Source organism: Rhinolophus sinicus, chromosome 16 (assembly GCF_057876585.1).
Source record: "Rhinolophus sinicus isolate RSI-liver-muscle chromosome 16, RSI-T2T, whole genome shotgun sequence".
Taxonomy (NCBI): domain Eukaryota; kingdom Metazoa; phylum Chordata; class Mammalia; order Chiroptera; family Rhinolophidae; genus Rhinolophus; species Rhinolophus sinicus.
The window spans coordinates 58,700,077-58,719,402 of record NC_142516.1 but is presented as its reverse complement, the minus strand read 5'-3'; the positions used below and the strand labels follow the sequence as shown (position 1 = coordinate 58,719,402).

The 19,326-nt window shown below is 36.2% G+C and overlaps 1 protein-coding gene across 15 annotated transcripts in view; it reads left to right on the top strand.

The window, feature by feature from the left end:
• Positions 1 to 19,326, top strand: part of MPDZ (multiple PDZ domain crumbs cell polarity complex component) — a 154,516-nt gene that overhangs the window by 132,047 nt on the left and 3,143 nt on the right. For all 15 annotated transcript variants that reach the window (XM_074330403.2, XM_074330401.2, XM_074330394.2 and 12 more), the window contains 14 exons: positions 3,980 to 4,072; positions 4,162 to 4,236; positions 5,454 to 5,628; positions 7,589 to 7,734; positions 8,431 to 8,514; positions 8,730 to 8,923; positions 10,353 to 10,500; positions 12,133 to 12,219; positions 13,308 to 13,395; positions 14,286 to 14,329; positions 15,194 to 15,316; positions 16,790 to 16,894; positions 17,462 to 17,574; positions 18,388 to 18,511. In XM_074330403.2, the coding sequence (XP_074186504.2) occupies positions 3,980 to 4,072; positions 4,162 to 4,236; positions 5,454 to 5,628; positions 7,589 to 7,734; positions 8,431 to 8,514; positions 8,730 to 8,923; positions 10,353 to 10,500; positions 12,133 to 12,219; positions 13,308 to 13,395; positions 14,286 to 14,329; positions 15,194 to 15,316; positions 16,790 to 16,894; positions 17,462 to 17,574; positions 18,388 to 18,511 (1,599 nt within the window). The remainder of the gene's footprint in view (positions 1 to 3,979; positions 4,073 to 4,161; positions 4,237 to 5,453; positions 5,629 to 7,588; positions 7,735 to 8,430; positions 8,515 to 8,729; positions 8,924 to 10,352; positions 10,501 to 12,132; positions 12,220 to 13,307; positions 13,396 to 14,285; positions 14,330 to 15,193; positions 15,317 to 16,789; positions 16,895 to 17,461; positions 17,575 to 18,387; positions 18,512 to 19,326) is intronic.

Sequence of the window (19,326 nt, the reverse complement as noted above, 5' to 3'; positions counted from 1 at the left end):
GTAATAGTTACTATTAATGTCTTCATTTATTATATTTGTCATTTAACCGTGTACAGCCCAAGGACATGTATCTTGCAGTAAACTTTTATGTGGGTATATTTTCTATACATGTAAATCACACACTTGTTAGAGAAGTAACTCTTAGACTTTGTCCCATTATCCTATATAGTATTGCACACCATAGTTCATAATAAGTGTGTGTGGGGAAGAATGAATGAATGCTCTACCTGCAGAGTATGCACAAGGGAAAAGATGTTAGCAATCAGGAGACTCAGGAAGGAGAGAATGGTTGTTGTACTGTTTAAAAATGGGAACTAAAGTGACAGGTCATGTATCATACTGTTTTGACTTCGTAGAAACTGTCTTAACTGGTCAATTATTGTTTTTTAATCCATTTTTTAAGTGGGAAAATATAAGTACAAAAAAGTTTATAACATATATAATCTGAACCCTCAGTGGCTAACTGAAATACTACTTCAATTCAACAGACAAAATATTTTGATTACAGATTTATTTTTAGCACGTTTTGCCCTTGGCACATTTTGATGTACATATGCATCAAAGCAGGTCACAATCTGACATGATTGTTAGAGAGCCAGAGCCGTTTCATAGCCATTCAATTTTATATAGTGAAAGTCTTCAAATACAATTAAGAGTTTTTCTTCTGAATTGTAGGGAATCTTCCTATTCAAAATAATTCTGATAATGATAGTAGTTTGTTTAGCTTAGTCCCACTTTTAATTCTTTTTTATGTTTTTCTAGCTGTTTAATTATACAACTGTTCCTTTATAAATCTATTTTCTTGTTTCACATTCCCTGTATTGTGGTATTTTAATGACTAGCTCCGAAAGATGTTTCTCAGATCTTTTTTCTATTAAGGAGTATATATACTATGGTAGAAATGAGGTGGAAAGTTGAGCAGATAGAAAAGAAATTGCACACTCACACCCTATTATCATTACTTACATGTCATCCTGCATTTCTGATACCAATAACTCAGATGTGTATATATTTATTTTTATAGTATTATAAGTGGTATTGGGGCATATTATGAACACAGATGTGTTCATTATTGTTCCTTTTAGGATTCTGCCTGTTGCAAATAAGAATGAATAAGTGAATGAGTGAATGAATGAATAATTAACTCCTCAGGCTTAATCAGAGAAGGGTATTTATGGGCTCAAGTAGCTGGTCAACAGTTTTCAAGGATAGTTGATCTTGTGGCTCAACAGTATCATCAAGAGCCAGTTCTTTCCCTCTCCCTTCACAGTATCAGCTTTATCCCAAAGCTGGTCATCCTCATGGCTTTAGAATGGCTGCCAATCAGTAACTGTCCCAGAATTCTGAACCAAAGTCCTGAGGTTCTTCTTAATTGAACCAGTTCCCATCACATGCCTACTTCTGAGCTGGGGACTACAGCCATGGAATAGAATTGTGCAGTTGACTTACATCATTCATCCTTTATCTTTGTACCTACTTTTTCATTGGTACCTAACAAATTACCACAAAACTTAGCAGTTTAAAACAAGAGACAATTATTATCTCACAGTTTCTGTGGTTTAGGAATTTGGGAGCAGTTAAGCTGGGTGGTCTGGTTCAGACTCCCTTATGCAGTTGCCTACAAACTGCCAGCCAGGGCGGCAGTCATCTGAAGGCCTGAATGGGTCAGGAGAATTCACATCCAAGATGATTTACTCAAATGGCTGTTGGCAAAAGGCTTTTTATTTCCTGTCTATGGGGCTGTTTGGGTAACCACATGACATGGCAGCTGGGTTCCCTCAATGCTAATGATCCAAGAGAAAGCAAGGAGGAAGCTCTTATGCTTTTATTGCTCTACTTGTGAAATTACACACCATAACTTCTGCTTTGTTCTGTTTATTACAATCAAGTCACCAAGTCTAGGCCACACTCAGGATCCCCTTCCTGATTGGAGGAATATCAAAGAGTTTGTGAACATATTTGAATACCACCAGCCAAAATATAGGCAGAGAGAGAGAGACAGAGCGAGAGAGCGAGCGAGAGAGAGAGAGAGAGAGAGAATGTGTGTTGTTTGAGGCAGCAGTGGGAGGGGACTAGATAGATTCTAACAAAAATCTATGAGTTTGTATAAAGGAGAAAGATGAGAATGGATGTTAAGTAAACAACCAGCCAATGCCCACTGTACTAGTAAAGTACTTTCCTGACTACAGTTAAGTGAATAGACAATAATAGAATCAAATCTCAGAATTGAGTACATGCAATCAATGTTGATGTATAGTATTACTTATTTGAACAAATGTTTCTTTGTAATAATAGGAAAGACCATTAGTGCGGAAATTCCCAAATAGAGGATAACTAAATTATTTACATTTGGCATTGACAATGGTATTTTGTGAGTTTGGTAGTACACTCACCTTCTATTCATTAAGCCTGATTCTTTGGCTACTAGATCAGGGGTCGAGGTTTAGTAGATTTGATTATATCCTGTGGAGTTATTAGTGGAAGAAATGTATGTCTAATAACACCTTTGTATAATGCATGAAGCTTTCAAGCTCTTTCTTATTACACTTGATTCTTATAGCAACCTCGTTGTTGGGCAAGTATTATTATTCCTTTTTTTAAGGTAAGAAAATTGAGGTTTAGAGATGTTAAAGTTAGACAGAAAGTCAATTAGAACCAAGCTCTACTCCCCCTAAAAGTACAGTTTTGTCTTACACACATACCTGATTGCCTGGAAAGAGTGGTGGTATAGAGATGCACAGTGAAGTCTGAAAGTCGTCAAGCATTAACAATCTACCTCAGAAAAGCCACAATGCTGATCATCTTTAACATCAATGTCATGATCATGATCCTAACTGCCCGATGGCAAGCTTGACTCTCATGTAAATGTTTCAGAAGAGCCATGACGAGATTAGATTCCCTTTTTTCTCTTGCTTTACATTTCCCTAGATGGGAACTATAATGGAAAAGGTTGCTATCTGTAACCAGAACGAAAATGTTCAAAACCCTATTTTAATATTATGAATGTAAACGTTAAAGAAAGGTAAAAGTCAGTATTACTGAACATTTGGTTTTGATAAAAGAAAATGTGGAAAATATAAACAAAGTAGGTGTAGCTCTCTAGACTTGGCAGATTTTCAGGGCAGGTCCTTGGGCTCAGAGTTGAGAGCATTTTCACTCTGCACCAGATCAAAACACAAGTCTCTGGAGAAAGACCTCAGTGTATTCAGCCCCAGAAAGGACAGAGCATGCAGCAGTAACTTCAGTCTGTCTGCTGCAGGAAGAAGGGCGCCAAAAGGGGTGGAGGGGCCAATCTTGGTTGTTATTCCTAAACTGTAGTCCAGAAAAGGAAGCAGGAGGCGCTTTGATTTTGAATGCCGCAGGCAGTTACACACAGCTACATTCTCAGATGTTGTGTGTTCATGGGATTATTGAATGCACTTTTGTTCTCTGGCTATGTTGCTAAAGTTGGTAGAGATATTAACTGGATATACAGAAGGTGCCAAAAAATGTATACACATTTTAAGAAAGGAAAACTGTATTAAAATTGTAATACTCAATATATACCGATAATAAAAGATGAATACAAGTCGTGTTTGACTTCTGCAATTACAAGAGGTGCTCAAAGTGGTTACCATCAGCACCCAGACACTTCTGGTTACGGCGAACTACTGCTTGAGCAACATTGACCAAAGTGTCCACTTGTATACATTTTCATTTTTTTGGCACCCTTGGTATATGCTAAAGATACTAGAGATAGATACATGGGAGGAGTGAAAATATTTGAATATTTGATGGAGAATTTATTCCATCAAATTCCATCAAACAAAATTTGAAAGTTTGCTGAAAAAAATTGTCTAATAGTGGACATTAGAACAGTCGTGTTTTTCTAGCCCTTGGGTAGAAGATGACATTCAGAAGTTATGGCCTTATATCTTTCCATTTGGATAAATGTAATCTCTTTCGGATTTTCTGAGTGTTCTCGTTTTTATTTCTCTAGGATCAAGGGGGTTTGGGCATTGCTATTAGTGAAGAAGATACACTCAATGGTGTCGTCATAAAGAGTCTAACAGAGCACGGGGTAGCAGCCAAGGTGAGGCTTTACCCCTCTCCCTGTCAGATGTGGAGGAGAAGGAAGTTATTTCTGCATAATCACTCAAAATCTTCCATGTTTCCATATAGGATGGACGCCTCAAAGTTGGAGATCAGATCTTGGCTGTTGACGATGAAGTTGTTGTTGGCTATCCTGTTGAAAAGGTAAGTTTTCCAAAGAAAGCAAATGGTACTGTGAATCATCCTTGGCCATGGCTAAAGTGTCAGTGTGCGTATGCGTGTGAGTGAGTGTGTGTGTGTGTGTGTGTGAGAGAGAGAGAGAGAGAGAGAGAGAGAGAGAGAGAGAGAGAGAGAGAGGGAGATCGATGGTAGGGAATTAGAGCTATGTCACTATAATTACACAGATATCTCTTCTAAGGAAGAGAAGGGATTATTTGGAAGTTCTTCAATTTTTATTTTCTATTATCTAATCAAGGTGATGTTGAGCTATTTTCTGTTGCCTGGTAAATTCAGTGTTCAGTGGGCATTTTTCATAAATATTATTTCCATTTTCCCTTAGGAAAATGAAACTTCTAAACAAAGATTAACTTAGTGTTAAGACCAAAGTAATACTTTTTTATGAATGTTTGCTGCCATAAATATCCACTATGTACTGTGTATCGTTTACTAAGCAGATTTTAGGACTCAGTTATTAAATGTGTAACTTTTAATGGGGTTAACAGTTCTTTGTACCTGAGTTTCCTCCTCCTCAAAAGTGATCATAATACTTAGGAGTGTCATTTCAGGCCTTTCATACATCAGTGCTAGAAAAAAAGGTGAGCTTATGAGATTTAGTGTGTAAATGTTTCCATTTCTACACTTGTCAGCAAGAAGCTTAAATCAGTTTTTTTCATAAATTTTTAATAATTGTATAGATTGGATACTTCAACTCATATGTCTACATTCTTACTTTCCATTTAACTTGATTCTTCTGTTGAATAGTTTTCCTTATCCTGCTTTTAACATAAGTGTTTTCCATTCTATTAAAAATGTATAAGCTGCTTTAGATTCTCTGTAGAATCAGGAAGTAGGTAAGATACCCCATATATCTTCTAAGGTTGTAGAGATCCAGAGAATTGGACGACACTAATTGGAAGTGTAAAAAGTTGAAAACCCAATATTTATATGAGGAAGAATAAGGACAAAACTAGGCTTATAGTAGAAATTAACTTTTGCCTTAATATCAGGCAATTGGAGATCGTAGAAAGAAACTACAGCCATCCTTTCTTGACCCCTCAAGTCCTGAGAAAGAAAGAATTTGCCTCTGATTCTTCTCTAAACCATAGATAGTTTTATTTTCCAACTGTAGTAGAGACTTATTTGTGTAAGTCTGTTAATTTGCCTTTAAATTTTGTTTCCCCTCCACACCAACCCCCTGACAGTTTATTAGCCTTTTGAAAACAGCAAAAACAACAGTGAAGCTTACCATTCATGCTGCGAATCCAGATTCCCAGGCTCTTGATTCAGCAGCAGGTACAGCCAGTGGAGAAAAGAAGAACAGCTCCCAGTCTCCAATGGTCCCACCATCTGGCTCCCCGGAACCGGAGCCCATCCGAAGTAAGAGCACATCCTGCGTGTCTGGCACACTCAGACTCAGCAGCAGGTCTCTACTTGGGAGGTAGCTGCCTGCCTGGAGCTCAGTGTTTGAAAAGCCATAGTGAAGGCACTCCTTGGTGAAAAGATGGTGTAAAGAGAAGGAGTAGTGACCACTGGGCAGATGACCTGTGTGCTGTATATTGATCGGCCTTAGGGCCTGAGGAAATCATTCACCCTCTCTGGGCCTCAACTTCTGCATCTCTAAAGTAAGAGAGTGTACTCTTTCCTCTCCAAGGATCTTTTGCTAGGGGTACCTATGATTCCAGGTATCTGATTAATGAGTTAGAAACATCATTTTGTACATTCCTGTTTTATACTGAGCAAGTAATTTAACTTCTGTGAGGCTCAATATACTAAATGGATACAATGGAAATTGAATACAGTGATACCACTTCACCAGTGGAAACAACACTGCTTGACACTACAAAAAAAAACTCTTAAAAATGTCAGTCATCGCAATAATATACATCGCAATATAAAGTAGTTGATCTGAGTTCTGTCATTTGGGTGTAATAGTAGATCCTATCAAAGTAAATAAAATGTGGACCATGGGATAACACTTCCATGTATCATTAAAATGCCATTCTAGTACCTTGATGCAAATGACTCCTTCAGGTTACTTTTTGAGAAAAATTAGACTGGTGTTAAATAAAACAATACGTTTTAAGCTTTTGAACATTAAAAAAAAAAAGTACTTAAACATACTGGCTTTTCTTCTGGGGGAAAAAAGAAATCTCTTTTGGCATCCAAACTGCAACATTCAGTTCTTTTGACAGGTTTTTAAGGAAACAGCAGTTTAAAACATTTGTAATACAGTTGGACAAAGTCTTAAACTACTGCATATCTGATGAAAGTGATTTTTTTATTTAGAAAGACTGGGTAGTTCACTGAATTGTTAAAAAAAATTGTATGGAAATTTTTTCATTTCCAATGTTATATTGATCCTTAAATAGCATTGTCTGTAAAAATATGAAATGCTAAATGAAAATGTAGCATAAAAGAAAATCTCATACACCTGCTCTTACCATTTCAGGAGCAAAAAAATAGTCTGTCTCTGATTTTCTAAGCAGAGACCATCATGTCTAAAGCTACTTTACTAAGTGTCTCAGCTTTTCCAAAATACGCTATTTGCTGTATGTTTTTTGGTATATCATAAAACATATGATATGAAGACTCTAATAAAACAAGGTGTGAACTTATGTTTACCTTGTCTCATAATCTATTATTTTCTATTCAATTCTGAGCACATATGTACCAATATGTTATATCTGAATTTATAAAACATCAAGGAAAAAACCTGCAAGTGAGTCTCACTTGACATCTTGTAAACTCAGATATGAAGTCCAGTTGCATAATGCTCAGATTTGATTACATAAGAAGGATGCTTTAAGATAAGAAAAAAAGGAAAACCAAGACAAAAACATAAAAAGTCCCGAGAGGCAGGTGCCATCACCAAAATTGTTGATATTTTTTGTGTATTGCGGTCTTCCCTGAATATGTTTTAGATCCCACCACACAACTAAGTTTTGAGCTTTACAGATCATGATTTTGTAAGAAGTTTGTTTGGCTCCAGTGAAATGTAGAATATCAAAATGAAACTAGAAGTTCAACTCAACTTTCTGCTTTCATTCCTTTAAACATAGTATGTCTGGCAACTTAAAAAATACAGAATACGGCAGTACAGAAAATAATTTAACAGGTAACTTTGTGCCTACCACCCTAAATTAACACTGGTGAGTTAATCATACTTGTTTGGTAGTTGAAAAGGTAACTAAAAGGTGAAGGTGAAGTTCAAGACTTCTTTGTCCACAGTTGAGTCCATCTCCCCGCCCCATCTCCCAAAGGCAACCAGTGTGATGAGTTTATTGTATATGCCTTCTATCATTTTTTAATTTGTATTTCATTTTTAACATACTTTTAGGTACAAGCAGATCATCAACACCAGCGATCTTTGCTTCTGATCCTGCAACCTGCCCCATTATCCCAGGCTGTGAAACAACAATTGAGATTTCCAAAGGGCGAACGGGGCTGGGCCTGAGCATTGTTGGGGGATCCGACACCCTGCTGGTGAGGACACACCCAGAGATGCTTCAGAGACACAGGCAGCCCCTTCAGTGATCCCTGAGAGATCTTTGTTGGAGATATTTCTGTTAGTTTTAGTAAATGAAACATAAAGGCTTCCAAAATGTGTCATTCATGTTATTTTAATTGGTAAGGCAAATATTTAATTGGGTATTGGGATTTTCATTTTGAGTAAGTCAGTGATGACTCAAAATTCTGTTACACTTGTGATTGAGACCTTTAGGTTCAAAATATTCTATCAGTTCACCAGTCCTTGCCGTATTTTAATTTCCTTTTTACAGACTAGATGTAGTTGGGTTAGACCCAGATTGAAAGGAGTCTGAAAAATTGGATAATTTATAGGCAAAATTTTCTAAATGTCAAAAATGCTTTTAAAATCTAATCATTTCATATGGGTAGGAAAGGTAATGTATATCTATTATATATGTGTGTGAGATTTATATATTTTACAATTTTTTTCTTAAAGCTTTTCAATCATTGGAAAGAAGTATGAGCTTCTTTGAGCCTTTTAGAAAGTTGTTACACTTTTCTTTGAATTTTGATATATGACTCACATATGGATCCAGTGAGTGTATAAACCTTATCGCTGTCCGTAAAAGTATAGTGTTCTGACTCCATTGCTGTTCACCATTCCTAGGGAAAATGGGATAAAGCATGGGTGTATTTTGTCTGGGTCCTTAGGGTGCCATTATTATCCACGAAGTTTATGAAGAAGGAGCAGCATGTAAAGATGGAAGACTCTGGGCTGGAGATCAGATTTTAGAGGTAAAGAATGATGTGTATTTGACCTTTACAGTAAACAGAAAAAAGACTACTCTGGTGAGGGTGGTCTTTGTGAGTTTGTGTGTTTCTTTTTCCTTTTCTCCCTCTTTCCTTCCCCTCCCCTCTCACTTTCCTCCAACTCCTCCCCCTCACCCCACTTTTCTTCACTTTCCTTAGCTCACCTGATTCCTCACAGTCTGTGTCCCATTTCTGTAAAGGTGAATGGAATTGACTTGAGAAAGGCCACACATGATGAAGCAATAAATGTCCTGAGACAAACACCACAAAGAGTGCGCCTGACGCTCTACAGAGATGAGGCCCCATACAAAGAGGAGGACGTGTGTGACACCCTCACTATTGAGCTGCAGAAGAAGCCGGGAAAAGGCCTGGGATTAAGTATTGTTGGTAAAAGGTAAGACCGAAGAGGGCAACCCCAGTGACCTTTTGGAGAGGTTTGAATTTAAATTCTTCTAAAGAGTAGTAGTAGTTGTAGATTCGTTATCAACTGCTAATGTTCTATAGGTAGCTATTGCCAGCCCACTCACAGAGGAACATCAAAAGAGATTTGTTTTGAAAATTTTCAGTCAGTATTTTGGAGGATTTCGAAGGTACTAGACAAAAAGCCATTTGGTATTTTTAAGTATCTGCTGTGTGCCTGGAGATACCTTAGGTTCTGGGGAATAGAGTTAAATAAGACATAGTTCCTGACCTCAGAAAACTCACAGTTTGGTAAATGAGAATTAAATATATTCTTGCAACAAAGGAATCTTAAATTCTCATGAGGGACAGAAACGTATTGTGGAAGAATCCATGGAAGCAGAGGAGAATGGGACAAAGTGACACTATTTAAGTAAAGTAGATAGGAAAACTTCTTTAAAAAGAGGTACCTGAGCTGAAGCTAAAAGTGATAAGTGATACTTGGTCTGTTAAAGGAGGTAGAGGATATTCTAGGGAGAAGGATCAGCATGAACAAGAGTTTGCCATCAAAAGGGAACAGAAAGCATAAAGTGAGACACTGGGGTGGTAGATTGGTGATATACATAAATTCAGTACCTAATTTATTTAAATATTTATATATAAGTAATATGAACAGATATATGGGAAAGCAGAGGAGCAGACAGTGAAATGGCTTGTTTGAGGTCATGACCTTGACAAGAACAGTGAGGTAATCAGCTTTCACTAAACATTTCTACTTACAGTTATCTTTATCTTAACAAGAAGTTACTGGTTTATTTATGGTTTGGGGAGTGAAAGACTGGAATAAAATTAGTATTTGTTCATTTTGATAAATCTGTCTTATACGAAAGTTAGATACATAATGATTTGATTTAAAAGATATCACAGCAGTGGTACTTAAGTTTTGGGTAACAAATGGTTTCAGTTTGAGATATACATTTGTTACTCATTTTCAATAATGTTGATGTTGATGATAATAGCAACATATTTGTATGGCTACAGGTTAATAGCTGTTTAAGGCTTCATTATGGTACAGCAAGAACAATAGATTTAGCACCCTTACACGGACTCGTAAGTCCCATGTTTGCCATTCAGTAGCTGTGTGAGCCATAAAGTGATTATGATAGTAGCCTCTTCTACACACAGCATATAATTGTTGAACGAATATGCTTATGAAAGACATGTTTGATCTATGAAATATTATGGCATAAGCTATTTATCTCCAAAATTATTTCTAATGCTGCCATAGTATTGTTTTGAAAACAAAACTTTTAAAGTCATAAAATTAGAAGTAAAATTTTCAGTTTAAAAATGTTAGCTTTTCCTTAAGCATTACGTTACAGTTGAGAAAAGTATAATATTGAAATTCAAAACTATGTTTGCAGAAATGACACTGGAGTTTTTGTGTCAGACATTGTCAAAGGAGGAATTGCAGATGCTGATGGAAGACTGATGCAGGGAGACCAGATATTAATGGTGAATGGAGAAGACGTCCGTAATGCCACACAGGAAGCTGTTGCTGCTTTGCTAAAGGTAAAAATCAATTGCCAAAAATAAGTATGTGCCATCGTATAGAAGAAAGAGAATTTAACATCAAGCTATCACAGTAAAATAAGTACTGACTATTCTGTATTTAAAATGTTTTCCCAAATAAGATATAAGAAAAAGACCATATTTCAGTGATAATCTTCAATACACAAAAAACTTCATGCACATAAGGTTCATTGCAGTGGTATTTGTAATAATAGAAAAACTGGAAGCAATACAGTTGGCATAACCATGCAAAGTTTGGTAAATACAGCAAAGGTGCATGGCAAATGTATCTGTAAAATCATGTTCAGGATAATTATTAATTAATATGAAGACACATCAGCAGAGAATGGGAGACAAAATTGTATGTACAGTGTAGAAACAACTATAAAATAAAATCTTGTAAGTCTTAACAGTATGAGGTAATTATTAGAACTATGGAATCCTTTGTTTTCTTTCTTTTTTTACTTTATTTTACAAAATTTTCTTTTGAGGATGAATTGCTTTTATAACAAAAATTATCTTTAAAAAATTTTAATAGATATCCTTGAAGTTTAAAAGGGATATGTTGTAGGTAGATGAAAGAGTTATGACTTTACACAGTGAATACTTAATATATGGAATTTGTTAAGCTCTCCAGTTATGTAAGCTGGAAATATAAATAGATTCAAGAAGGTTTCGATAAGTTCCTGGTCCCCCAAAACAAACAAACAAACAAACAAAAACCACTTATGGATATTCTAGGTAAAGTTTTGACTTTTCAAAACTTTTTTGATCCATGATTAACGTGTTTAAGAGGAACACATCCCTTGAAAACCCTTTCAGAAGCAGTGTAATAATATCAGTGCCCAATATTTATGTAAATACTGTTTTGCATTAGACACTGTCATAAGTATTATATGTGGATTATCTTATCACAGCAACCTATAATGGGCTCCATTTTAAAAGTGCAGCATAAAAGACTTATCAAAGTAGACATCTACTAAGCTCACATAGCCTAATTTAAACCAGTGTTTCTGACTGCAAAAACCCAGGATCGCAAACACCTCTTTCCACATGAGACTATATACAGCATTTTTGCATGCCTGTGATGAAATGCACTTGCTGTAAAGGGCCACAGGGAAATTGTCTTTAATTCTTGTTTTGTGTTTATAGCAGTATGGCTTATTTAAGTATCATAGAATAGGTATATGTAGGTACAGTGTAAATATAGAGAGTTTACCCAATTGTCCGAGTACCTCTACTATTAAGAGCAAAACAAGTTATTTTATTGGTTTTGTTTTTAGACCAGAATTATTTAGTTCATTTGGCCAATCTAAATCAGTGTTTCCTGAGATAATTGCTCAGTTCTTAATTTCTCATTACCTTGGCAGAAAAAAAAAAAAAAATCTCCATGTAAAAGTATGAGGTCATAAGACAGACACTTGGTTGTTGCAGGTGCTTTTTGTTGTCATTTTGACTAGTTTTAATGTTTTAGAAAAGCCTCTTTCTACAAAGCATTGGAGCTATCCTTGCCTATGGAAATTCCAAAAGAAACATGCCTTTCAAAAACTAAGTCCTGAAGAGTAAAATATGCTTCTAAAGATTGCTGTAGCATTTTATTGAAACATTTCCATAAAACAACCGCTCCCCCAGTGTTCCCTAGGTACTGTGACCTTGGAAGTCGGAAGAATCAAAGCTGGTTCCTTCCATTCAGAGAGGCGGCCTTCTCAAAGTAGCCAGGTACATAGCTGTGGGATTCATGGGGGTGATGCAGTCCACATGCCAAAGGGAACTCAAAGTTGGCTTTGGCTGTAGGTCCATCAGAGTCATGGACACAGCCTAGCCCTCTGGCAGCTTGGGAGAGGGGGGTGTGGAGATTGAAACGGAAGAGCGAGAGCTGAAACTGGACAGGTAAGCAAAGTACAGTGGTACCTCAGTTTTCGAACGTCTCTGTTGACAAACATTCTGGTTTACGAATGCTGTAAATTTTATGGATTCATGGTATCATTAGATAGTAAAATTCATGCTTAATTTGCCATTTTCGGGGTTGATTTTAAAGGTCTGGAACAGATTAGTCCATTTTGCATTAGTTTCTATGGGGAAACCGAGGTACCACTGTATAGCTCTTGAGTAGTTTGCAAGTATTCTAAGGAACCTCATTTCTTTCCTGACATGATTATTTTTTCCATAATCTCAAAAGATAACCGATTAATATATGAATGCCTACCAAGATAATGTATTTTTGAAGTATTTTATAACAAACACTTATCAATCAATATTCATGTTGGTTATAAAAAAATCCCTTATAGGTGAACTGCAGATGCTCGCCACCATGTGTACGGTGTTATGTAGTTCACGTCCGTTGGCAGGTCCCTCGCCTCAGTCTTGTCTTCCGATGATAGAAGCCACGTTGTCATCAATCTGTGCTTAAAGACCCCTTACCCCTTAATGACTACCGTCAGTTTCATGTTTCATGTTGACTGGCCCTAATTCTGCGGATTTTAAGTCTCCATCTATGTATGACATCGGTTTAAATTTAGAGAAGATTAGCTTGAATGAGATTATGAAACTCCACTAGAAGTTTAGGTAGGTTGGAATCAGTTTCATTCATCCTTTTAGCTTCAATTGATTTAGGTCACTAGGCAAATTCTTTCTTCAAAAGAAAAAAATCAGTAGAAACCGTTTTAATTGTCCATCAAATTATCAAATGCCAGTGTTACTTAACAGGTATTTCTCTCTAGATTAAAAGAATTGAATTCTGAAATAAATGCTACAGAGGGGCCATTATTAGTTCCAAACTTTCTAAAATAATTGTTATATATTTGTAGATGAGTGAAGGCAGCCTGTCATCGTTCACTTTTCCACTTTCTGGATCCAGTACATCTGAGTCACTGGAAACTAGCTCAAAGAATGCATGTAAGAATGGTTTGATATTTTAAACATGATTTACTGGTTTAAATTTTGGCCATTAACACAGATTTCCTTTCCTTTTTAAATTTACTTCTGAGCTCTCTTTCCTCCAAAATTATTCCATATCCTAATACAGGTGCAAAGATGTGCATTGGCAAAAATTCTGAACAACATGGCAGCTTTTCCTTTTTGCTGTTTACCCTACAAGACCTACGAAACATTAGAATCAGGAGTCTGTAGTTTGTTTCTTACTAAGCCAGTTAGTGTAGTTGATTTTTACTTCCTTTCTGCATTTAACGTAGCACCAATAAATCAGAAGATGTCATTAAGTGAAGCCTTCTTTGTCTATGAGGATTGCAAAAATTTTGATTGAGAAAATTAATGTGATTTTCCTGTGTTTTAATTACATGAAGTCATGATACAGAGGGTTTTTTGGCTTGAAGCATTCGTTGAAAGTTGTTCAAATTTAAGAAACTCACCATATGGCATTCTCTGTTTGCAATATGACTAATAGTCTAGAAATTTAGGCACTTAAGACCATGATTTTTTTTTTTTTAACGCACCCTTGACTTTATTCTTCTCAGCTGTGCACATTTGTCTTTCTATCCAAAACACATTCTGTCCTTGATTCACGCAAAGTAGATTATACAGTTATATAATCAATGCTTAAAATAAGAGGGGAGAAATGGGATGGTGTGTGCATTTTTCCAACTGGAGAAATAAAGAGTTCTATGTGAGACAAATTTAATCACGTGTTCTAGCAACTTTGAAAACCCTTTAAAAAAAAAAAAAGAGTGTCTCACTTAGTCCCATCAGGCTCTAGACATTGACTAAAATCTAAATGGACATAAAAAAAATGCCTTAATAACCATATTATCCCCTTTTTACCTTTATAGTGGCATCTGAAATACAGGGATTAAGAACACTTGAAATAAAAAAGGTAACTTGGGGGGGAAGAAAACAATGCAAGCTTTCTAGACTTCAGAGGCATCTGTATGTGTATTTTCCTGGTAGCTGTCTTACTTTTTCAGTAGTACCATCTGAAAAATTACGTATTCTACACAGTCGAAATAGCACAATGCAGTCTTTGCTGAATTTCCTGACGGTAGTACCTTGTTTGAAAAATCAGTGTTGGCATATTTTGTATTGCCAAACATGGCAGCAGCTCACTCCATACAGTAGAATGCCCAGCTCTCACTTCTCATACGTCTCATAAGTGGGCCTTTGCCTTCAACAGATATTCCCTGTTCTCCTGAAACAGATTTCCTTGACAGCCATGCCCAAGAGAGAAATAAAAGCAACTATGATGTATTGAGCCTTTACCATGTGCTGAACATTCATGAGACACTCTGTGCTATCCATCACTGTCTCATTGAATGTTTCCTGCAGCCCTTTGTGAGAGGTAGTGTCCTTTCCACTTTGTCAGTGACGATCTAGTGATTCACTGAGAGGAGCAGACTTGGTCCAGGTCCCAGAGTTTGTAAGTGTGGGTTCCTGGCTTTGAACGCAAGTCTCTGATTCCAGATATGGTGCCCTTTTCACTTCATCAGTTTAACTTCTTTTCGTCAGCCCCACAACACAATTTTCACTTACTATGTGCGATTTCTTTTACTTCCTGAACAGACGCTTATTTTCCTAAATCTCACTAAGGACCTTTGTCACGTAAAGTAATGCGATTTTCTTGAGGTTCACTTTCCACCCTCACACCTAGAGAATCGGAGTAAACTATAGAATATTGTGCCAAAGGAACCAAAAGTCAATTAAAAATATCACATTGACCAAAATATTCTCTCTTCCATGACAGGGGCCTGGTGACTCACTGGGAATCAGCATTGCTGGAGGAGTGGGCAGCCCACTTGGTGATGTTCCTATATTTATTGCAATGATGCACCCGAATGGTGTTGCAGCTCAGACCCAGAAACTCAGAGTAAGTTTTACTAATAGCCCTGGTATCCCTAGCAAATTTGGCAAGAGTTTTGATAATCCCTCTGAATCTGGCCACCTATTGCAGGCAATTTTAAATGTATATCTGCTTTTCAACCAGGTAACCCAGTCACAGCAGGACTTGCTTTGAATGAAAGATGAAGAAAATTAAAAGAGAGTAGAATTTGCTATTGCATGCAAATTTGCAAGTAAATTAAATGGGAAGATTTACTGTTGTGTGTTTATTTATTTTTAATTAAAGTTTATTGGGGTGACAATTGTTAGTAAAGTTACGTAGGTTTCTGGTATACAATTCTATAATACATCCTCTATATATCACATTGTGTGTTCACCTCCCAGAGGTCAGTTCTCCTTTCATCACCATATATTTGATCCCTTTTACCCTCATCTACCACCTCCCTCCCCCCTACTGTTGTTTACTGTTGTTTCGTAATATTTTTTACCTGTTTGAAACTCTGTGGAAAAAGTTAAAAGATAACAGAAAGTGTTTATGAATACCAGTATGAGGTGAAAATTTTTTCCTTACACATTTCATTGGTTTAGATGCCTATTTAACTTTATTAAATTCAAAATTTATCATTTATGTTGGATTAGTTTATCAATTTTGCAGAAGTTCAATATAAATGTGACTTAAATTGTTGAAAACTATACAAAACTTTCTTCAAAGTTGAGGGATTATCCAAATGTAGAACTTTATGCTAGCTGTTCAGTTGCAAAATCATGTGAATATTCCATTTAAAGTGTAAAGTAATATCTTGTATGGCCTCATGTGTCAATTGACACATGAGGGGGTCTCGAAATATAACCACCTCTTAGTTAAAATAGTCTCTAAATTGGGAATGGTTCAATCTCCTATGATATTTAAATTTATGACCAACACTTAAAAGTTGATTGTTACACGTAGCATAGGGGTCAGAAAACTTTTCGGTGATGAACCAAATTGTGAATATTTTAGGCTTTGTGGGTCATACAGGTTTCTGTTACAGCTACTCAACTCTGTGCAGTGAAAGCCAGTAAATAAGCATAGCTGTCTTCCAAGCAAATTTTATTAACCAAAATCATCAGTGAGCCAGAGACTTAGCCTTTGGACCACCGTTTGCACATCCCTGTCATAGAGTCACATCTAATGTGTATAATAATGATGTCCAGAGAAATTCTGGTTTCCAAATGACATCAGATATTGTATTCATTTAATTGGAAGCAATGTCTTACCAAAGAAAAATGAAGATAAGGGAAGAATGATTTTCCCCTTTCTCCTAAAGGCTATAGAGCTCAATCTTCAATGTGCAGCTTCTTTTTATGGTTGCTGCTTCTTGGCATAAATGGTTTCCTTGGGTAGATTTCCATTGCTGATAACAGTATATTGTGATGTGCAAGGCAGAGAAGGAAATGGTTGTTCAGGTGTCAGTGTCACTCTCTCCATGGCTGCCTTAGCAGATGGTTCTTTCCCTTGCAGGTTGGGGATAGGATTGTTACTATCTGTGGCACGTCCACTGAGGGGATGACTCACACCCAAGCAGTTAACTTACTGAAAAATGCCTCTGGCTCCGTTGAGATGCAGGTAGGATTTTTATCCCACGCACTATTCAGAATATGGGTAGCTTGAGGACACATGAGCTTTGATGTTAAAGCAGTAAAAATGCTTAAATATCCTGCTATTATTTAATATTTCATTTGCACATAAATGATTGCATTGAGAGTTCCAAGAAAGTCTGTAAGAAAACACATTCTGCCACATTTATTCTGATGCATTTATTGTTTCACGCTATTTATCTAAGGGAAAAAAATACACGATTTTAGTAGTAAATGATCAATTGTTAGAATTTTAAGTGATGTGAGTGACTGGCTTATATTCTAAAGATCTTTAAAAATTAATTGCCTAAGAGAGCGTGTTTGAAAAGCATCAGAAAATTTGGTAAAATTGAATCAGTAGAATATTTGTACTGTCAATTAAAGAGGCCTCTGGACCATGTGAAATTTTCTTTAGTTGTATATTATGTTAACAGAAATGATTAAATGGACAGTAAAATACATGTTTTAATCCGAGTGCTCTTTTTGAAGAAGAATTATTGATGTCTCCCTAGCCACATGAGTATGTGTTTTCTCTTTGTCTTTCTCCTGTGCACAGGTGGTTGCTGGAGGAGATGTGAGTGTGGTCACAGGGCATCAGCAGGACGCTGCCAATTCCAGCCTTTCTTTCACTGGGTTGACAACAAGCAGTATATTTCAGGACGATTTAGGGTACGCTCATGTCTTAGGGTTTGTATGTCCCTGTGACTCAGATAAAGGTGAAATAATAGGTGATGAGGTATGAACTAGGAAAACTAAGTGTTTCTAAGCTGTTAAATAATTATGGCATGGATTTAGTTTATTAAAGATAGATAGGCATCACTGCCCATCCCACATTTTCATCTCTTGAGATTTTGGGGGGCGTACGTTTTAAACTCTTGATATCACTATCCTGTGTGACATGGAACAAGTCAGATTTGCCCTTTGAAAAATGCCACCATTGCGTATTCATGTGATAAGTCATCTTTTGATTTTAAAAAATTCAGTTAGTCAGCACTTGAGTAGAAAATAATTAGAACATAGAGGAGAAGGGAGGAGCATATTAGAACTTTTTGAATAATTTGATGCTGCTTTTACATTGTTTATACTCGATTTTCTCTCTGAGTTTGGGAATACTGATGTTTATGACTTATTCCGTCATGGTCGTCTGCACTTTAACCCTTTCACTTTAAATAAACTGGGAAAAGAAGGAGCTTCTCCTTGCGATGAAAACATGCTGTGAATATGTTAGTGTGGGAGAACTGTAAATGAGTAATAGAATTTGGGTTTTACATAGAATTTCATTAGTTTATGTAAATTTGAAATGCTGAGTACAGTATACAATGACTGACCATTTAAGCATCCCCTAAATACCCATAACATACTAGCAGTAACACAAAGAATGATGCTAGTGCTAAGTGGATGTCAGGTAATCCATAACTTACAGAAGCACAATAAAACCTGTTTTTTAATCCAAAAACTCTTTTTTCCTTCCTTTCACTGTAGACCTCCACAGTGTAAGTCTATTACACTAGACCGAGGACCAGATGGCTTAGGCTTCAGTATAGTGGGAGGATATGGCAGCCCTCATGGAGACTTACCCATTTATATTAAAACAGTGTTTGCGAAGGTAAGCTTGCAAATTTTAACCACCCTCTCCCCCCCTGAACATTCATTAATAGTGGTCAGCAGCTGGCTTATTAGTTTATGGCCTGAGGTAACGCCAACTGGTTAACAGTTGATCATTTTCTTTTGGAAGTCTCTGTAGGAACAGGTCATTAAATATTTTTGTCCAATTTGAGGTTTAGTTGTGTTTAAAGGAAAATAGGCTCAAGTTGAAATTTCATGGGAATTCTTGACAATATGCATGAAAATATTAATGGACTTTACAGTTAGACAGTAATGCCGTTTTTCCCCATTGAACACAAGTTGCATATGATTGAATATCTTTTGAAAATGGGACATTTTAAATATGTATGCTGTAAAGTGCTGGCATTTCTTTTTCTTTGCATTGTTGTTGTGAAATATAGAACAGGCACGGAAAAGTACATAAAACATAGGCAGATTAATAGGACATTTATTTTGCAGTTTAATTTCATTGAATAAAATAGAAAAATAATAACTGAAAAAAAGTGAAGAGTATCCAGACGCTCTATCACCTACAGTAAATCAGCATTTGCACTTAAGGGATTCAATTAAAAAAAAAAAAAAAAAAAAAAAAAAAGAGGAAAACCAGTAGTATATAGTTGTAATTATATAGTAACCTGTTCTATGTTAAGAATGTTTAGAATACGATGAAGTTATTGCAACACTGGTGAAGCTATTAACATAATTTAAACCCATATAATTATTGTTAATATGTTCTTAAGACATTTTTTCAGGAGCAGCTACAAAATTGGACAAAATTTCCTGTAGGAGAAAATCCAGAATCTCAAAATTTTACAG